Source organism: Mytilus edulis, chromosome 2 (genome assembly GCF_963676685.1).
Source record: "Mytilus edulis chromosome 2, xbMytEdul2.2, whole genome shotgun sequence".
Lineage (NCBI taxonomy): Eukaryota > Metazoa > Mollusca > Bivalvia > Mytilida > Mytilidae > Mytilus > Mytilus edulis.
In genome coordinates, this window is record NC_092345.1 from 39581803 (window position 1) to 39596393 (window position 14591).

General features: G+C 33.1%; 1 protein-coding gene across 6 annotated transcripts in view; it reads left to right on the forward strand.

Moving 5' to 3' along the window:
* Nucleotides 1-14591, forward strand: part of LOC139510158 (PAN2-PAN3 deadenylation complex catalytic subunit PAN2-like) — a 312625-nt gene that overhangs the window by 190997 nt on the left and 107037 nt on the right. For all 6 annotated transcript variants that reach the window (XM_071296503.1, XM_071296504.1, XM_071296507.1 and 3 more), the window contains one exon: nt 6618-6889. In XM_071296503.1, the coding sequence (XP_071152604.1) occupies nt 6618-6889 (272 nt within the window). The remainder of the gene's footprint in view (nt 1-6617; nt 6890-14591) is intronic.

Consider the following 14591-nt stretch of genomic DNA (forward strand, 5'->3'; position numbering starts at 1 on the left):
GGTCACACTGAGGTCACCTTGCATACGAAAAATATGTCCGGGGAATTGCTTGCTGGAAGGAAGCTATTCAAATAAAGTAAACTTCTTCTAAATATGAATAAATTAAAGAATTTTCTTCAGAAAAAAGTATATGCACATAAGCTTTATAATGAAAACTATCCATTTAGTTATAAAAAATCATATGCATTATTTTTTTTTAATTTGAGGTTTCTTATGACTTTAACATTTTTCCCAAACAGTGATGACATTGATTGTAATGTATGTAAATTTCCTTCTCATGTTATTATTTTGATGTTATGAAAGCGCTTTGAGCTTGGGTTTCTGATCAGAATCATCACAGTGTTTGAAACACATGTGGTTTTTGTTGAGTCTGTGACTTTTGTAAATATAAATTTTGTATATTTCATCAAAAATTGAATACTTGGGGTTCTTTGATATGCCAAATCAAACTGTGTATGTAGATTCTTAATTTTTAGTCCCGTTTTCAAATTAGTCTACATTAAAGTCCAAAGGGTCCAAAATTAAACTAAGTTTGATTTTAACAAAAATTGAATTCTTGGGCTTTTTTGATATGCTGAATCTAAACATGTACTTAGAGTTTTGATTATGGGCCCAGTTTTCAAGTTTGTTCAAATCAGGATCCAAAATTATATTAAGTATTGTGCAATAGCAAGAAATTTTCAACTGCATAGTATTCAGCAATAGCAAGAAATCTTCAATTGCACAGTATTGTGCAATAGCAAGAAATTTTCAATTGCGCAGTATTGTGCAATAGCAAGAAATCTTCAATTGCACAGTATTGTGCAATAGCAAGAAATTTTCAATTGCACAGTATTGTGCAATAGCAAATATTTTCAATTGCACAGTATTGTGCAATAACAAGAAATATCTAATTGCACACTATTGTGCAATAGCAAGACATTTTCAATTGATTGGAGTTATCTTTCTTTGTCCAGAATAGTAGTTGAATCAACTTAAATCATTGTTTTATACAATAAACAATGTATATTCACTTTTACTAACAACTGATAAATTAAAACAATCTTTACCATTCAGTGATAACAAGCACCTTTTGTTACATTTTAATATTTTATGATGTATTTAAATGAGTAGTTATTGTTGCAAACTCCATAAGAAATTTGAATTGAGATCAGTTTGGGAAAAAGGGAAAGGGAGGGGGGTGTGAGAAAAAAAAATGGGGGGTGGGGGGGTTAAATTTTTCTCATTTCAGATTTCATAAATAAAAAGAAAATTTCTTCAAACATTTTTTTGAGAGGATTAATATTCAACAGCATAGTGAATTGCTCAAAGGCAAACAAAATATTTTAAGTTCATTAGACCACATTCATTCTGTGTCCGAAACCTATGCTGTGTCAACTATTTTATCACAATTCAAGTTTAGAGCTGAATCCAGCTTGAATGTTGTGTCCATACTTGCCCCAATTGTTCAGGGTTCAACCTCTGCGGTCGTATAAAGCTGCACCCTGCGGAGCATCTGGTTAAAAATATATACGGACGGATCTAAAGATCCAAATTCTAATAAAACTTCATGTGCATTTGCAATACCTGAAATAGGAATAAAAAAAAGGTTTCAAACTGCCTAAGAATATGTCAATTTTCACTTGTGAGCTTATGGCAATATTTCTGTCTCTTATATGGTTAGAAGAATTTAAACCATATGATGTTATTGTGTTTGTTGACTCTTTATCAGCTCTCCAAGCCTTAAAGAGTAATTTATTTAAGGTAAAAAATTATTTATTGTACGACATTATATTTTTATACAACCAGTTAGTCAAACTAGGTAGTAACGTAATATTTGAGTGGATCCCAAGCCACGTCGGAATTTTAGGAAACGAAATTGCAGACCAGACTGCCAAAGTGGCTCTTAATAAAGATACAATAGATTGTCATATTCCCCTTTATAAAGAAGACATCAAATGTTTAACAAAAAACATTTTAAAACAAATTTGGCAAAAACAGTGGTCAGATAACCCAAAGGGAAGATTACTACACTCCTTCCAAAATAATGTATCATTTAAGATTACTATTCCACAAATGAATAGAGAAAATGAACGAATAATTTACAGATTACGATCTGGCTCTATTAATGTCGATAAATATCTTCACAAAATAGGGAAAAGCCCAAGTGAAATTTGTGAAAACTGCAAAGTCACAGACGATGTTGTACACTTTCTATTAGTCTGCTCAAAATATGATGCCCAACGTAAACAAATGTTTGATACGCTTAAAAATAATAGAGTCGTAGATCTCTCATTGAAACACCTGCTATCCAGTTACACACACACCTTTAGTCCCGTGCATAACTATCTACGGGAAAATAATATACTTATAAGAAAATAGAAAGACTCTCAACTACATGTATAAGTGTCATTTAGCTTTAGTTTAGAGATTATAAAACAAATAATTATGTATTTGGAACTAGTGTATATGAATTATTTCTCAGATGGTCCCTAAGTTAAATTATTTCATAAAGTCAGTATACAACCAGCAAGATTAAAGATTTATATGAAAAACTCACCCAAATATGAAATAATTTCCTTTTTAAATATATATATAATAATCACAAGCAAGTCACAAGTGCAATGCACACTTCACCTTTGTGTCAGTCCATTGAGCGTAATCAAACACTTTTTCTACCTGTGTGATACATCAGTTAATCATTTACCTTTCAAACACCTGTACTAATTGACCATGAAATGCACGCATTTAATTTTAACAAGTATCAACATTCAATTTTAACACTCTGATCTATTGAAGATTAGTATACTAGATAAGTTAACAGTACATATTAAGGGATAATACAACATCACTTTAAGATTCTCTATAATAAAAAATTGCAGTCATATCTTTTTAAGACAACAAAGACAACACATTATGCTCAGATATTTTACAATAGAAACATTTGCTACAGGCTTTTCTTTTTATGAAAGTGCCACTAACATTTATCTTAATTATTTAATGTTATATGTTTAAAGACTAACGGAAAATACAATATATCTTCTCCGGTTTTCATAAACTGACAACTATAGTCATATTCATATTGATAGAAAATAAGAAAAATAAACAAACACAATCACTACGCTCATACATTATTAGAATAGTAACAAGAGTTAAGGATGTTTGCCGCTCAATTTCAAAATAAATAACTTTTCATAAAACTAGTATGTATTGATAGGGAATAAATTGAGGAATCCAAAAAAGCAAAAAAAAATTAGGGGTCAATGTGCTTATTTTAGAGATATTAGCCATTGTAATTTTGGCGGGAAAATGTTCTCTCTTGATTTTTCATAGCTTTATCATTGACCAGTTAAAGTTCTCAAATACTATTTAAAAATAAATAAAATTTTATAAGACTTTTACAAATGACTTATAATTATACACGTAAAAGATTTATAAAAAGAAAAATGGGGGTTCATGGGCAAAATATTTTTAAGGCATTCAAATGGTTAAAACCATAGGATTCCGAAAATCTGACAAAAATTCCAAAACATGACAAGCCGACATCCTTAAATCCTTTTCTATAACAATAAAATGATAAAATTTAAAATTTGTACTAGAGGATGTCAGTTAGATAAACACACACAGATTATTGTATAATTATATATAATTATGCACATTCCAGCACTTCTGTTTCGCTGACAGTCTCTGTACTCACAACAAAATCAAACAAATGTCATTGTTTTAATAATATACTGGTATAAATTTTTTTCATATTTTTCTATTTTTGCTCCATTTATATATTATACTAGAACACACCCGTGATATCGTGGATCCGTGACTGAATTAAAGTATATAACTATGTGTAAGCCTTATTTTAGTATTGGTTTGTCATCTGCTAAAGTCATGCCGATTATAAGATACACAGTTTTCTCTGCTTTCAAACTCTCTCTGTGTGAACCTGTCGACCTGGAACTTATCAATTATTGGTAATAATAATTATTTGGAAAGCAAAAGGTCCTAGAATGGAGTACTTTGTAAGCAACAGCATTGTCCTATATCAGTTATGATAAAGTTAAATTCTTTGATTCGCTGTTTTACGTCATGTCCGCTAACAAATTGAAAACTGTACCTATAATACGCCTTATTTTTAGTATTCGTATTGTTAATTAGGAAAGTCTTACTGATTAAAATACTACAATAGGGAACAATTTGACAATGATTAAATTTAGTAGTGTCAACCCTGTGATTATGACCCGTGTATACACCAAAATCCTAAATACACAGTTTGGTGGTGCGCCTGTCAGATGCGGAATGTATAGATAAGATAATAGGTAACAGGTGAATATACTCATACCTGTCAACTGACCCGTATTCTGGGGGTGTGACCCGAGATTTTCACAATTCTGAGGGATCACCCGCCGGGTCATTGAAATAACCCGGGAATTCCGAAAATGACCCGATTTCACCCGTATTTCTTAGCCTTGAGATTGATTTCATAAGTAATTCCTTTGAAATACTGGCAAATTCGTAATTCTTCCATGAACAGGAAGTTCATCTAGCTATGTAAACTGTCAAATTAAGTGACCCATTAAGTGCATGGCTTCACTTGACAGCTTTGGTGTCAAACACACTGTTAATTAACACCAATTACCTTAGCTTTAGGTCGTAAATAAATTGCACCATTGGGTTACAAACTGAACTAGAGTTACTTCCCCTTATTTGTCACCATTCAAAATTATTCCTTATATTTACATTTTATGGGTTAAAAAGATTAAATCATAAAAATATAAAATTCAAATACATATTGAAAAATAACTTTTCATTATTTTTATACCTTTATACAATTTTTTTTAAAAAGTTGAAAATTATTTTTTACAATTATACTTCCTTTAACTGTATTACTATATTTTATCATAGTCTAATTTCCTTGTGAAAAGAATAATATTATGGTCAAAAGGCTACATAGTCAATAGTCTCTAACATTTAACAAATGCATTTTAAAATTCTAGTGTTTGATGATTGTAGTATTTTTTCTCAAAAAGTAAAGCACATAAGACTGAGTTACACAAATTTATAAAAATCTTTACTTTAATAGTGCAATGAAATAATATTTAATAAGATTTAAAATGACTTAACAAAGTGAACATGCATTGATGTTTTGGTATCTTTGATATACATTATAAGAAAATGTACCATAAATACTGAAATTCAGCTCGAAAAAGTTCGTACGCGTTATGACCTGAGATTTGATTCTTCAATGCAGGTCATGACCTGCATTTTCATTGTCACAGGTTGACAGGTATGTATACTATTGGTATCTGTATCAGAATCGGATTCGACCCGAAACTTGTTAATTATTGGCAATATTAATTATGTGGAAAACAAAAGGGTCTGGAGTGGTGTAATTTTTAATCTACACCATTGTCCTATATTAGCTATATATAAAGTTGAATTCTTCGATTTGTTGTTTTTACCTGATGACGGCTGACAAATTGGACCTCGTTATTTTAGTATTATAGATATATATATCTAAATAGGCGATTAAGGGTTTAGGTAGGGGTGATTCCTCGTTCAATGACGGAAGTGTTTTTTCTCGTCCGGGAATGAGGAATCACTAAATACCAGTATGTCTTTGGAAATTTATTTGGAATAAATTGACGCAACTTGTCGTTATGGAAAAGGAATAACAACTACCAATCCTTACTTAAAGGATTCTTTATTTGCTACATCAATTGAGGGAGACGTCCGAACATTGGTTGCATTTAACTAGCACATGTCTTGTTACATGTTTCTAAATATACTTTTTTTTATATTATAAGTATATCACAGACGACACAAAGGTGAATAACCAGATAACATTTCTAAACAATTTTATGATACCTATCAAAAAATAATGCATTTCATTAGGGACTATCAGTTGTTTTTTTTTCATTTCCTATTACATGTATCTTCTGTTATGTGTTTTTTTTTTTTGTCTCTCAACATATTTATATATTTCCGAGTAATTCAGTCAACCATGTTCGCCAAAGTTTGATATAATAACTCGCCGAAACATAATACTAAAAATAAATTAAGGACTGAAAGTATATATACATGATACTTATGTTATGTGAATTTAAGGCGCTATTACTACATAAGTAAGTCGCCTACCAAAACCAATAACAACAAGTCAAGATCTATCCAGATGCTAAATCTGAATTACTTGTTTAGGAAAAATACTTTCAGTTAAGGATAAGACTGGCATATATGACCATTTCCAGACCCTTGATCTACAGAATTCGATATTTCACAAGGAACAACTATTGAACTAAGAAAAACGAGTGTAAAGGTCCCCGTTGTAATTGGTAGCAACGTCCAGATATATGAGTTAACAATAACCCAGGGCTAAAGGTTTTGTAACGATGTGTGTTAACCAAAATTCTAAAAATATACTAAACCACATTCATTCTGTGTCAAATTTTAAATCTCAATCCATATTCAATTAATTGATCATTGTAATAGTTGTATGTTTACTTGGACCATAATTGGTAAATAAACAATAATTTAACTACAGTCACTAAAATTTGTTACATAAAAATTTCCAGTTCTATGGAATATTTGCAAGATGATAGAGTAGAAATTGGAATATTTTTGGACTTGAACATATATATTTGCAGGAAGCAGGTAAAAAAGTATTGGTCGAAGATTCTAAGAAAGTTGAAGAGGCAGCTGCTGATGAAGCAGAGGACCAAAAGGCAGACAAAGATGACAAGCCTTCGACGGCAGAGTCCACCCCACCAAAGTCTAAAAAGAAAAAGAAGAAAAAGGGAAAAAAGAAAGGAAAAGATCAAGCAGATGATGATAAGTCTGATGGGAAGAGGGAAGATGATGAGGAAAAAGACAAAGAATCAATATCTCCAGATCAGTCTGTCAATCTTGAGGAAGAAAGGTCTTGTACTTCGTTCTTTTAATCACATTCGTAGAATCATTAAAAAAAATAGAAAACGTATCTATACTATTAAACAAGAAGACCTCATTTTGTGTGTCGCTTCTCTTCCTTCCACAATAAATCAATCATCATGCCTCTGTGTCCTAAAGGTAACATGCATAGTCGCATTTGTCATCCATTCTTACGATTATTCAGATTGAGTTATTTTGGGAAAAAAACAACAAAAAAGGAGTCCGGATATGATTCCGTCATCAGACTGACTTTAAGTCATAGATAACACTTCCGGTTTGAACATTCACAAATAAAACCAATCGTATGATAGATAACAAAAATGAAAAATAAAAAAGCCAATCAGAGCGTTCTCCATATCATGGTGATAGAGGACAATTATTTTTCGCGTTTATCTACATGTAAACTACGATTACTATTTTGGTATACTCTCTGTATTCTGTCTACTGTTTTCTTTGAAATGTTTACTATTTAAGTGGTCATACCAGTTGCATATATATCAAAATAAGTAAAACATATGACACAAGTACAGCCAATCGTATGACAGATAACAAAAATGAAAAATAAATAAGCCATTCAGAGCATTCTCCATATCATGGTATTTAGATCGCAAGAATCACAACTATTATACTTCCTTAGAGAGGACAATTATTTTTCGCGTTTATCTACAAGTAAACTACGATTATACTACTTTAATATATAGAGACTCTCTGTATTCTGTCAGGGACTTTCTATGATAGTATAGAAAGTCCCTGATTCTGTCTACTGTTTTCTTTGAAATGTTTACTATTTAAGGGGTCATACCACTTGCATAAATAAGTAAAACACGCTCAACTTCATCTTAAACTACCTCGACCAAAAACTTTAATCTGAAGCGGGACAGACAGACAGACGACAGACCGAATGAACCTACGCACGGATGCACAGACTAGAAAACATAATGCCCATAAATGGGGCATACAAATTTATTGTTGAACGGGAAAATAGTGATTTGGCAAAAATGAAAGTAAGGTAGAGATTAGAGGAAGGCATGACCTTTTTTGGGGCGTCATGATCGGGTGTTTAAGATCCTGATTTTGGGATTGATCCTTACGTGATCCGGGAATATATTTTTTGATTTCGGGATTACGGGATATGAAGTTTCTTTAAATTCTGGATCTCGGGATTTCATGGTTTTAAGCCCGGGATTTCGGGATCAGGACCCCTCCGACCACCCCTCACATTAGCCTTAGTTGGTCTTGGTCATTTATACAAGAGTCATATCCTACCATTGGCAGTTAATAATGCTCTCAAATAAAAGCACTGATGGATTGTCCTAGAAGCATATTTTATAAGACTAATAATGGTCTATATATAAGCAGTTACAATTATTTCATGTTTTAAACGGTGCAAATTTTTAATTTGATTTGACTTTTACCAAAAGAAGCATTGTAGCAAAGGAGAAGATTAATTGTGGTCCGAGGCCAGAAACACGAAATAATTGAATTTAACAGAAAGGAAACAATTATCGGACTTTGGAAAAAGGGAGAGAGCTTATCATACCTTTTATGAAATTCTCCATACATAATATCTTGGACAAAAAATCATCCTACAATAGTTAACAAGCTGTACATGCCCGCGATTTCGCGGGTGTGTTCTAGTTACATTAAAAGGAAATGAAAGCTTTTGCCCACACTTTTTTTATTGTCTTCTGTTGTTTGTAAAATTTGAAAAATAAATTCTCCTCTGACGCTGCTATACAAATAGTATCAAATTTTATTGGAATGTTCCGTGGGTTAAAGTGATGTTTTTATTCCCCCTTCGAGGCAGAGGGGCATTAAGTTTAACCCTTGTCTTGTACTGAAAAAAATCAACTTACCTTAAATTGTCTTTAAGAAAGAACAGATTACTGGAACTTGGGATGTACCTAAACCAGTATTTCAGATCTGACTAACATGGAAAATAAACCCTCTAATTAAACTCATCTGGCCCAAGTAGGCTTTTCTTATCACTTGGCGTCTGTCATTGTTAACTTTTATAAAAATCTTCTCTGAAACTACTGGACCAAACTTGGCCACAATCATCATTAGAGTAACTAGTTTTAAAAATGTGACCTATGTTAAAATTGTTCATTAGGACAAGAACGATCTGCCCTGAAATTTTCAGACAAACCAGACTACTTATTGCTAGGTTGCTGCCCCTGAATTGTTAATTTTAAGAAAATGTTGCAGTTTTTGGTTTTTAACTCACCTTTCCAAAAAGAAATGTGAGCTTTTGCAATCACTTTGGGTCCTCCATCATCCATCATTGTCAACCGTCTTGTGTAAATTATTTAAAACATCTTCTACTCTGAAACTACTGAACCAATTCTTCACCAAACTTAAGCTGAATACCGGTAAACCTTGGGGTATCTAGAAAAAAGTTTGTGTTTGATTTTCTGTTTCATGAAAAAAACATGGCTGCTATGGCTTAACATAGAATAATGGAGTTAAATGTTGTTTTTAACGGGATTTTCAAAGAAATAATTTGTTATTGAATTGGGGTGTACGGCGGGTGACAAACAGTGTCTCCACAATAACATTTATAGCGCTTTGACAAATTTGAATATGTTGTTTGTTTGCTGTGACTAAATGTTTAAGTTCAATTTTCATGATTTAAGTATTTCTTCTTTTTTGAGTTACCACCATTTTTGTCGAAAGGCGAGACAGCAAATCTACATTCTGTCGTCAGTGGCGGCGACCTCATGTAGCATCCACAAATATTCACCTTGTGGTTAAAGTTTTTGAAATTTTAATAACTTTCTTAAACTAACCTGGATTTCTACCAAACTTGGACAGAAGCATGTTTATGATCATAAGATAGTATCCGATATCTTTTTTTTTTTTTATAAATCTGCTTTTTTCAGAATTTTATAAATCTGCTTTTTTCGGAATTTTATAAATCTGCTTTTTTTGGAATTTTAATTATGAATGGACTTAGTTTTTCTGCCAGGAAACATTACATTCACTCTGTGGTTAAAGTTTTTGAAATTTCAATACCTTTCTTAAAGTATACTGGATTTGTACCAAACTTGGACAAAAGCTTGTTTATGATCAAAAGCTAGTATCTAGAGAGAAATTTTGTTAAAATTTTGTACTGTTTTTTTCGTATTTTTCTTATAAATGGACTCAGTTTTTCTTCCAGTTTACATTACATAAATTATTCACAGCCTGTAGCAGTTAAATTTTATATACGACCGCAAAATTTAAAAATATTTTTGCACAATAACTTTCGTATAAGAAAATAGAAATCAATGAAATTTAAACACAAGGTTTATGACCACAAAAGGAAGGTTGGGATTGATTTTGGGAGTTGAGGGCTGAACAGTTTAGGAATTAAGGGCCAAATAGGGGCCCAAGTAAGCATTTTTCTTGGTTTTCGCACCATAACTTGAGTATAAGTAAATATAAATCTATGAAATTTAAACACAAAGTTTATGATCACTAAAGGAAGGTTGGGTTTGATTTTGGGAGTTTTGGTTCCAACAGTTTAGGAATAAGGGCCCAAAGGGTCCAAAATTGAACTTTGTTTGATTTCATCAAAAATTGCATAATTGGGGTTCTTTGATATGACGAATCTAACTGTGTATGTAGATTCTTAATTTTTGGTCCAAAATTAAAATTAGTTTGATTTTAACAAAAATTGAATCCTTGGGGTTCTTTGATATGCTGAATCTAAAAATGTACTTAGATTTTTGATTATTGGCCCAGTTTTCTTGTTGGTCCAAATCAGGGTCCAAAATTAAACTTTGTTTGATTTCATCAAAAATTGAATAATTGGGGTTCTTTGATATGAAAAATCTAACTGTGTATGTAGTTTCTTTAATTTTTAGTCCCGTTTTCAAATTGGTCTACATTAAAATCCAAAGGGTCCAAAATTAAACTAAGTTTGATTTTAACAAAAATTGAATTCTTGGGCTTTTTATACGACCGCAAAAATTTTAATTTTTCGTCGTATATTGCTATCACATTGGCGTCGTCGTCCAAATACTTTTAGTTTTCGCACTCTAACTTTAGTAAAAGTAAATAGAAATCTATGAAATTTTAACACAAGGTTTATGACCACAAAAGGAAGGATGGGATTGGTTTTGGGAGTTTTGGTACTAACATTTTAGGAATTAGGGGCCAAAAAGGGCCCAAATAAGCATTTTCTTGGTTTTCGCACTATAACTTTAGTTTAAGTAAATGGAAATCTATGAAATTTTGACACAAGGTTTATGACCACAAAAGAAAGGTTGGGATTGATTTTGGGAGTTTTGGTTCCAACAGTTTAGGAATTAGGGGCCAAAAAAGGGCCCAAATAAGCATTATTCTGGGTTTTCGCACAATAACTTTAGTATTAGTAAATAGAAATCAATGAAATTTAAACACAAGCTTTATGACCACAAAAGAAAGGTTGAGATTGATTTTGGGAGTTGAGGTCCGAACAGTTTAGGAATTATGGGCCAAAAAGGGGCCCAAATAAGCCTTTTTTTTGGTTTTTGCACCATAACTTCAGTATAAGTAAATAGAAATCTATGAAATTTAAACACAAGGTTTATGACCATAAAAGGAAGGTTGGGATTGATTTTGGGAGTTTTGGTCCCAACAGTTTTCATCAAAAATTGAATAATTGGGGTTCTTTGATATGCGGAATCTAACTGTGTATGTAGATTCTTAATTTTTAGTCCCGTTTACAAATTGGTCTACATTAAGGTCCAAAGGGTCCAAAATTAAACTTTGTTTGATTTTGACAAAAATTGAATCTTTGGGGTTCTTTGATATGCTGAATCTAAAAATGTACTTAGATTTTTGATTATTGGCCCAGTTTTCTTGTTGGTCCAAATCAGGGTCCAAAATTAAACTTTGTTTGATTTCATCAAAAATTGAATAATTGGGGTTCTTTGATATGAAAAATCTAACTGTGTATGTAGTTTCTTTAATTTTTAGTCCCGTTTTCAAATTGGTCAACATAAAGGTCCAAAGGGTCCAAAATTAAACTTAGCTTGATTTTAATAAAAATTGAATTCTTGGGGTTCTTTGATATGCTGAATCTAAACATGTACTTAGATTTTTTATTATGGGCCCAGTTTTCAAGTTGGTTCAAAACAGGATCCAAAATTATTATATTATTATATTAAGTATTGTGCAATAGCAAGAAATTTTCAATTGCACAGTATTCAGCAATAGCAAGAAATCTTCAATTGCACAGTATTGCGCAATAGCAAGAAATTTTTAATTGCATAGTATTGTGCAATAGCAAGAAATTTTCAATTGCACAGTATTGTGCAATAGCAAATATTTTCAATTGCACAGTATTGCGCAATAGCAAGAAATATCTAATTGCACAATATTGTGCAATAGCAAGAAATTTTCAATTGATTGGAGTTATCTTTCTTTGTCCAGAATAGTAGTTGAATCAACTTACATCATTGTTTTATATAATAAACATTGTATATTCACTTTTACTACCAACTGATAAATTAAAACAATCTTTACCATTCAGTGATAACAAGCACCTTTTGTTACATTTTAATATTTTATGATGTTGTTATTGTTTCAAACTCCATTAGAACTTTGAATTGAGATCAGTTTTGGGAAAAGGGAAAGGGGGATGTGAAAAAAAAATTGGGGGGGGGGGGGGGGTTAAATTTTTCTCATTTCAGATTTCATAAATAAATTTTCTTCAAACATTTTTAGCTCACCTGACCCGAAGGGCCAAGTGAGCTTTTCTCACCACTTGTCCGTCTTCGTCGTCGTCGTTAACAATTTACATTTTGAACTTCTTCTAGAGAACCACTGAATGGAATGGAACCAAACATGGCATGAATGTTCCTTATGAGTTGCTGACCTAGTGTTGTTACTTTGTAGCCAATCCATCATCCAAGATGGCCGCCAGCGGGGGACTTAGTTTAACATAGGACCCTATGGGAAATGCATACAAAAGACTTCTTTTAGAGAACCATTGAATGGAATGAAACCAAACATGGCATGAATGTTCCTTATGAGGTGCTGACCAAGTGTTGTTACTTTGTTGCCGATCCATCATCCAAGATGGCCGCCAGCGGGGAACTTAGTTTAACATAGGACCCTATGGGAAATGCATACAAATGACTTCTTCTAGAGAACCACTAAATGTAATGAAACCAAACATAGCATGAATGTTCCTTATGGAGTGCTGACCAATTGTTGTTACTTTGTAGCCGATCCATTATCCAAGATGGCCACCAGCGGGGGACTTAGTTTAACATAGGACCCTATGGGAAATGCATACAAATGACTTCTTTTAGAGAACCACTGAATGGAATGAAACCAAACATGGCATGAATGTTCCTTATGAGGTGCTGACCAAGTGTTGTTACTTTGTTGCTGATCCATCATCCAAGATGGCCGCCAGCCGGGGACTTAGTTTAACATAGGACCCTATGGGAAATGCATACAAATGACTTCTTTTAGAGAACCACTGAATGGAATGAAACCAAACATAGCATGAATGTTCCTTATGGAGTGCTGACCAATTGTTGTTACTTTGTAGCCGATCCATTATCCAAGATGGCCACCAGCGGGGACTTAGTTTAACATAGGACCCTATTGGAAATGCATACAAATGACTTCTTCTAGTGAACCACTGAATGGAATGAAACCAATAATGGCATAAATGTTCCTTATGTGGTGCTGACCAAGTGTTGTTACTTTGTAGCCGATCCATCATCAAAGATGGCCGCCAGCAGGGGACTTAGTTTAACATAGGACCCTATGGGAAATGCATACAAATGACTTCTTTTAGAGAACCACTGAATGGAATGAAACCAAACATAGCATGAATGTTCCTTATGGAGTGCTGACCAATTGTTGTTACTTTGTAGCCGATCCATTATCAAAGATGGCCACCAGCGGGGACTTAGTTTAACATAGGACCCTATTGGAAATGCATACAAATGACTTCTTCTAGTGAACCACTGAATGGAATGAAACCGAACATGGCATGAATGTTCCTTATGTGGTGCTGACCAAGTGTTGTTACTTTGTAGCCGATCCATCATCAAAGATGGCCGTCAGCAGGGGACTTAGTTTAACATAGGACCCTATGGGAAATGCATACAAATGACTTCTTTTAGAGAACCACTGAATGGAATAAAACCAAACATAGCATGAATGTTCCTTATGGGGTGCTGACCAAGTGTTGTTACTTGTAGCCAATCCATCATCCAAGATGGCCGCCAGCGGGGGACTTAGTTTAACATAGGACCCTATAGGAAATGCATACAAATGACTTCTTTTAGAGAACCACTGAATGGAATGAAACCAAACATGGCATGAATGTTCCGTATGAGGTGCTGACCAAGTGTTGTTACTTTGTTGCTGATCCATGATCCAAGATGGCCGCCAGCCGGGGACTTAGTTTAACATAGGACCCTATGGGAAATGCATACAAATGACTTCTTTTAGAGAACCACTGAATGGAATAAAACCAAACATAGCATGAATGTTCCTTATGGGATGCTGACCAATTGTTGTTACTTTGTAGCCGATCCATCATCCAAGATGGCCGCCAGCGGGGGACTTAGTTTAACATAGGACCCTATGGGAAATGCATACAAATGACTTCTTCTAGAGAACCACTGAATGGAATGAAACCAAACATAGCATGAATGTTCCTTATGGAGTGCTGACCAAGTGTTGTTACTTTGTAGCTG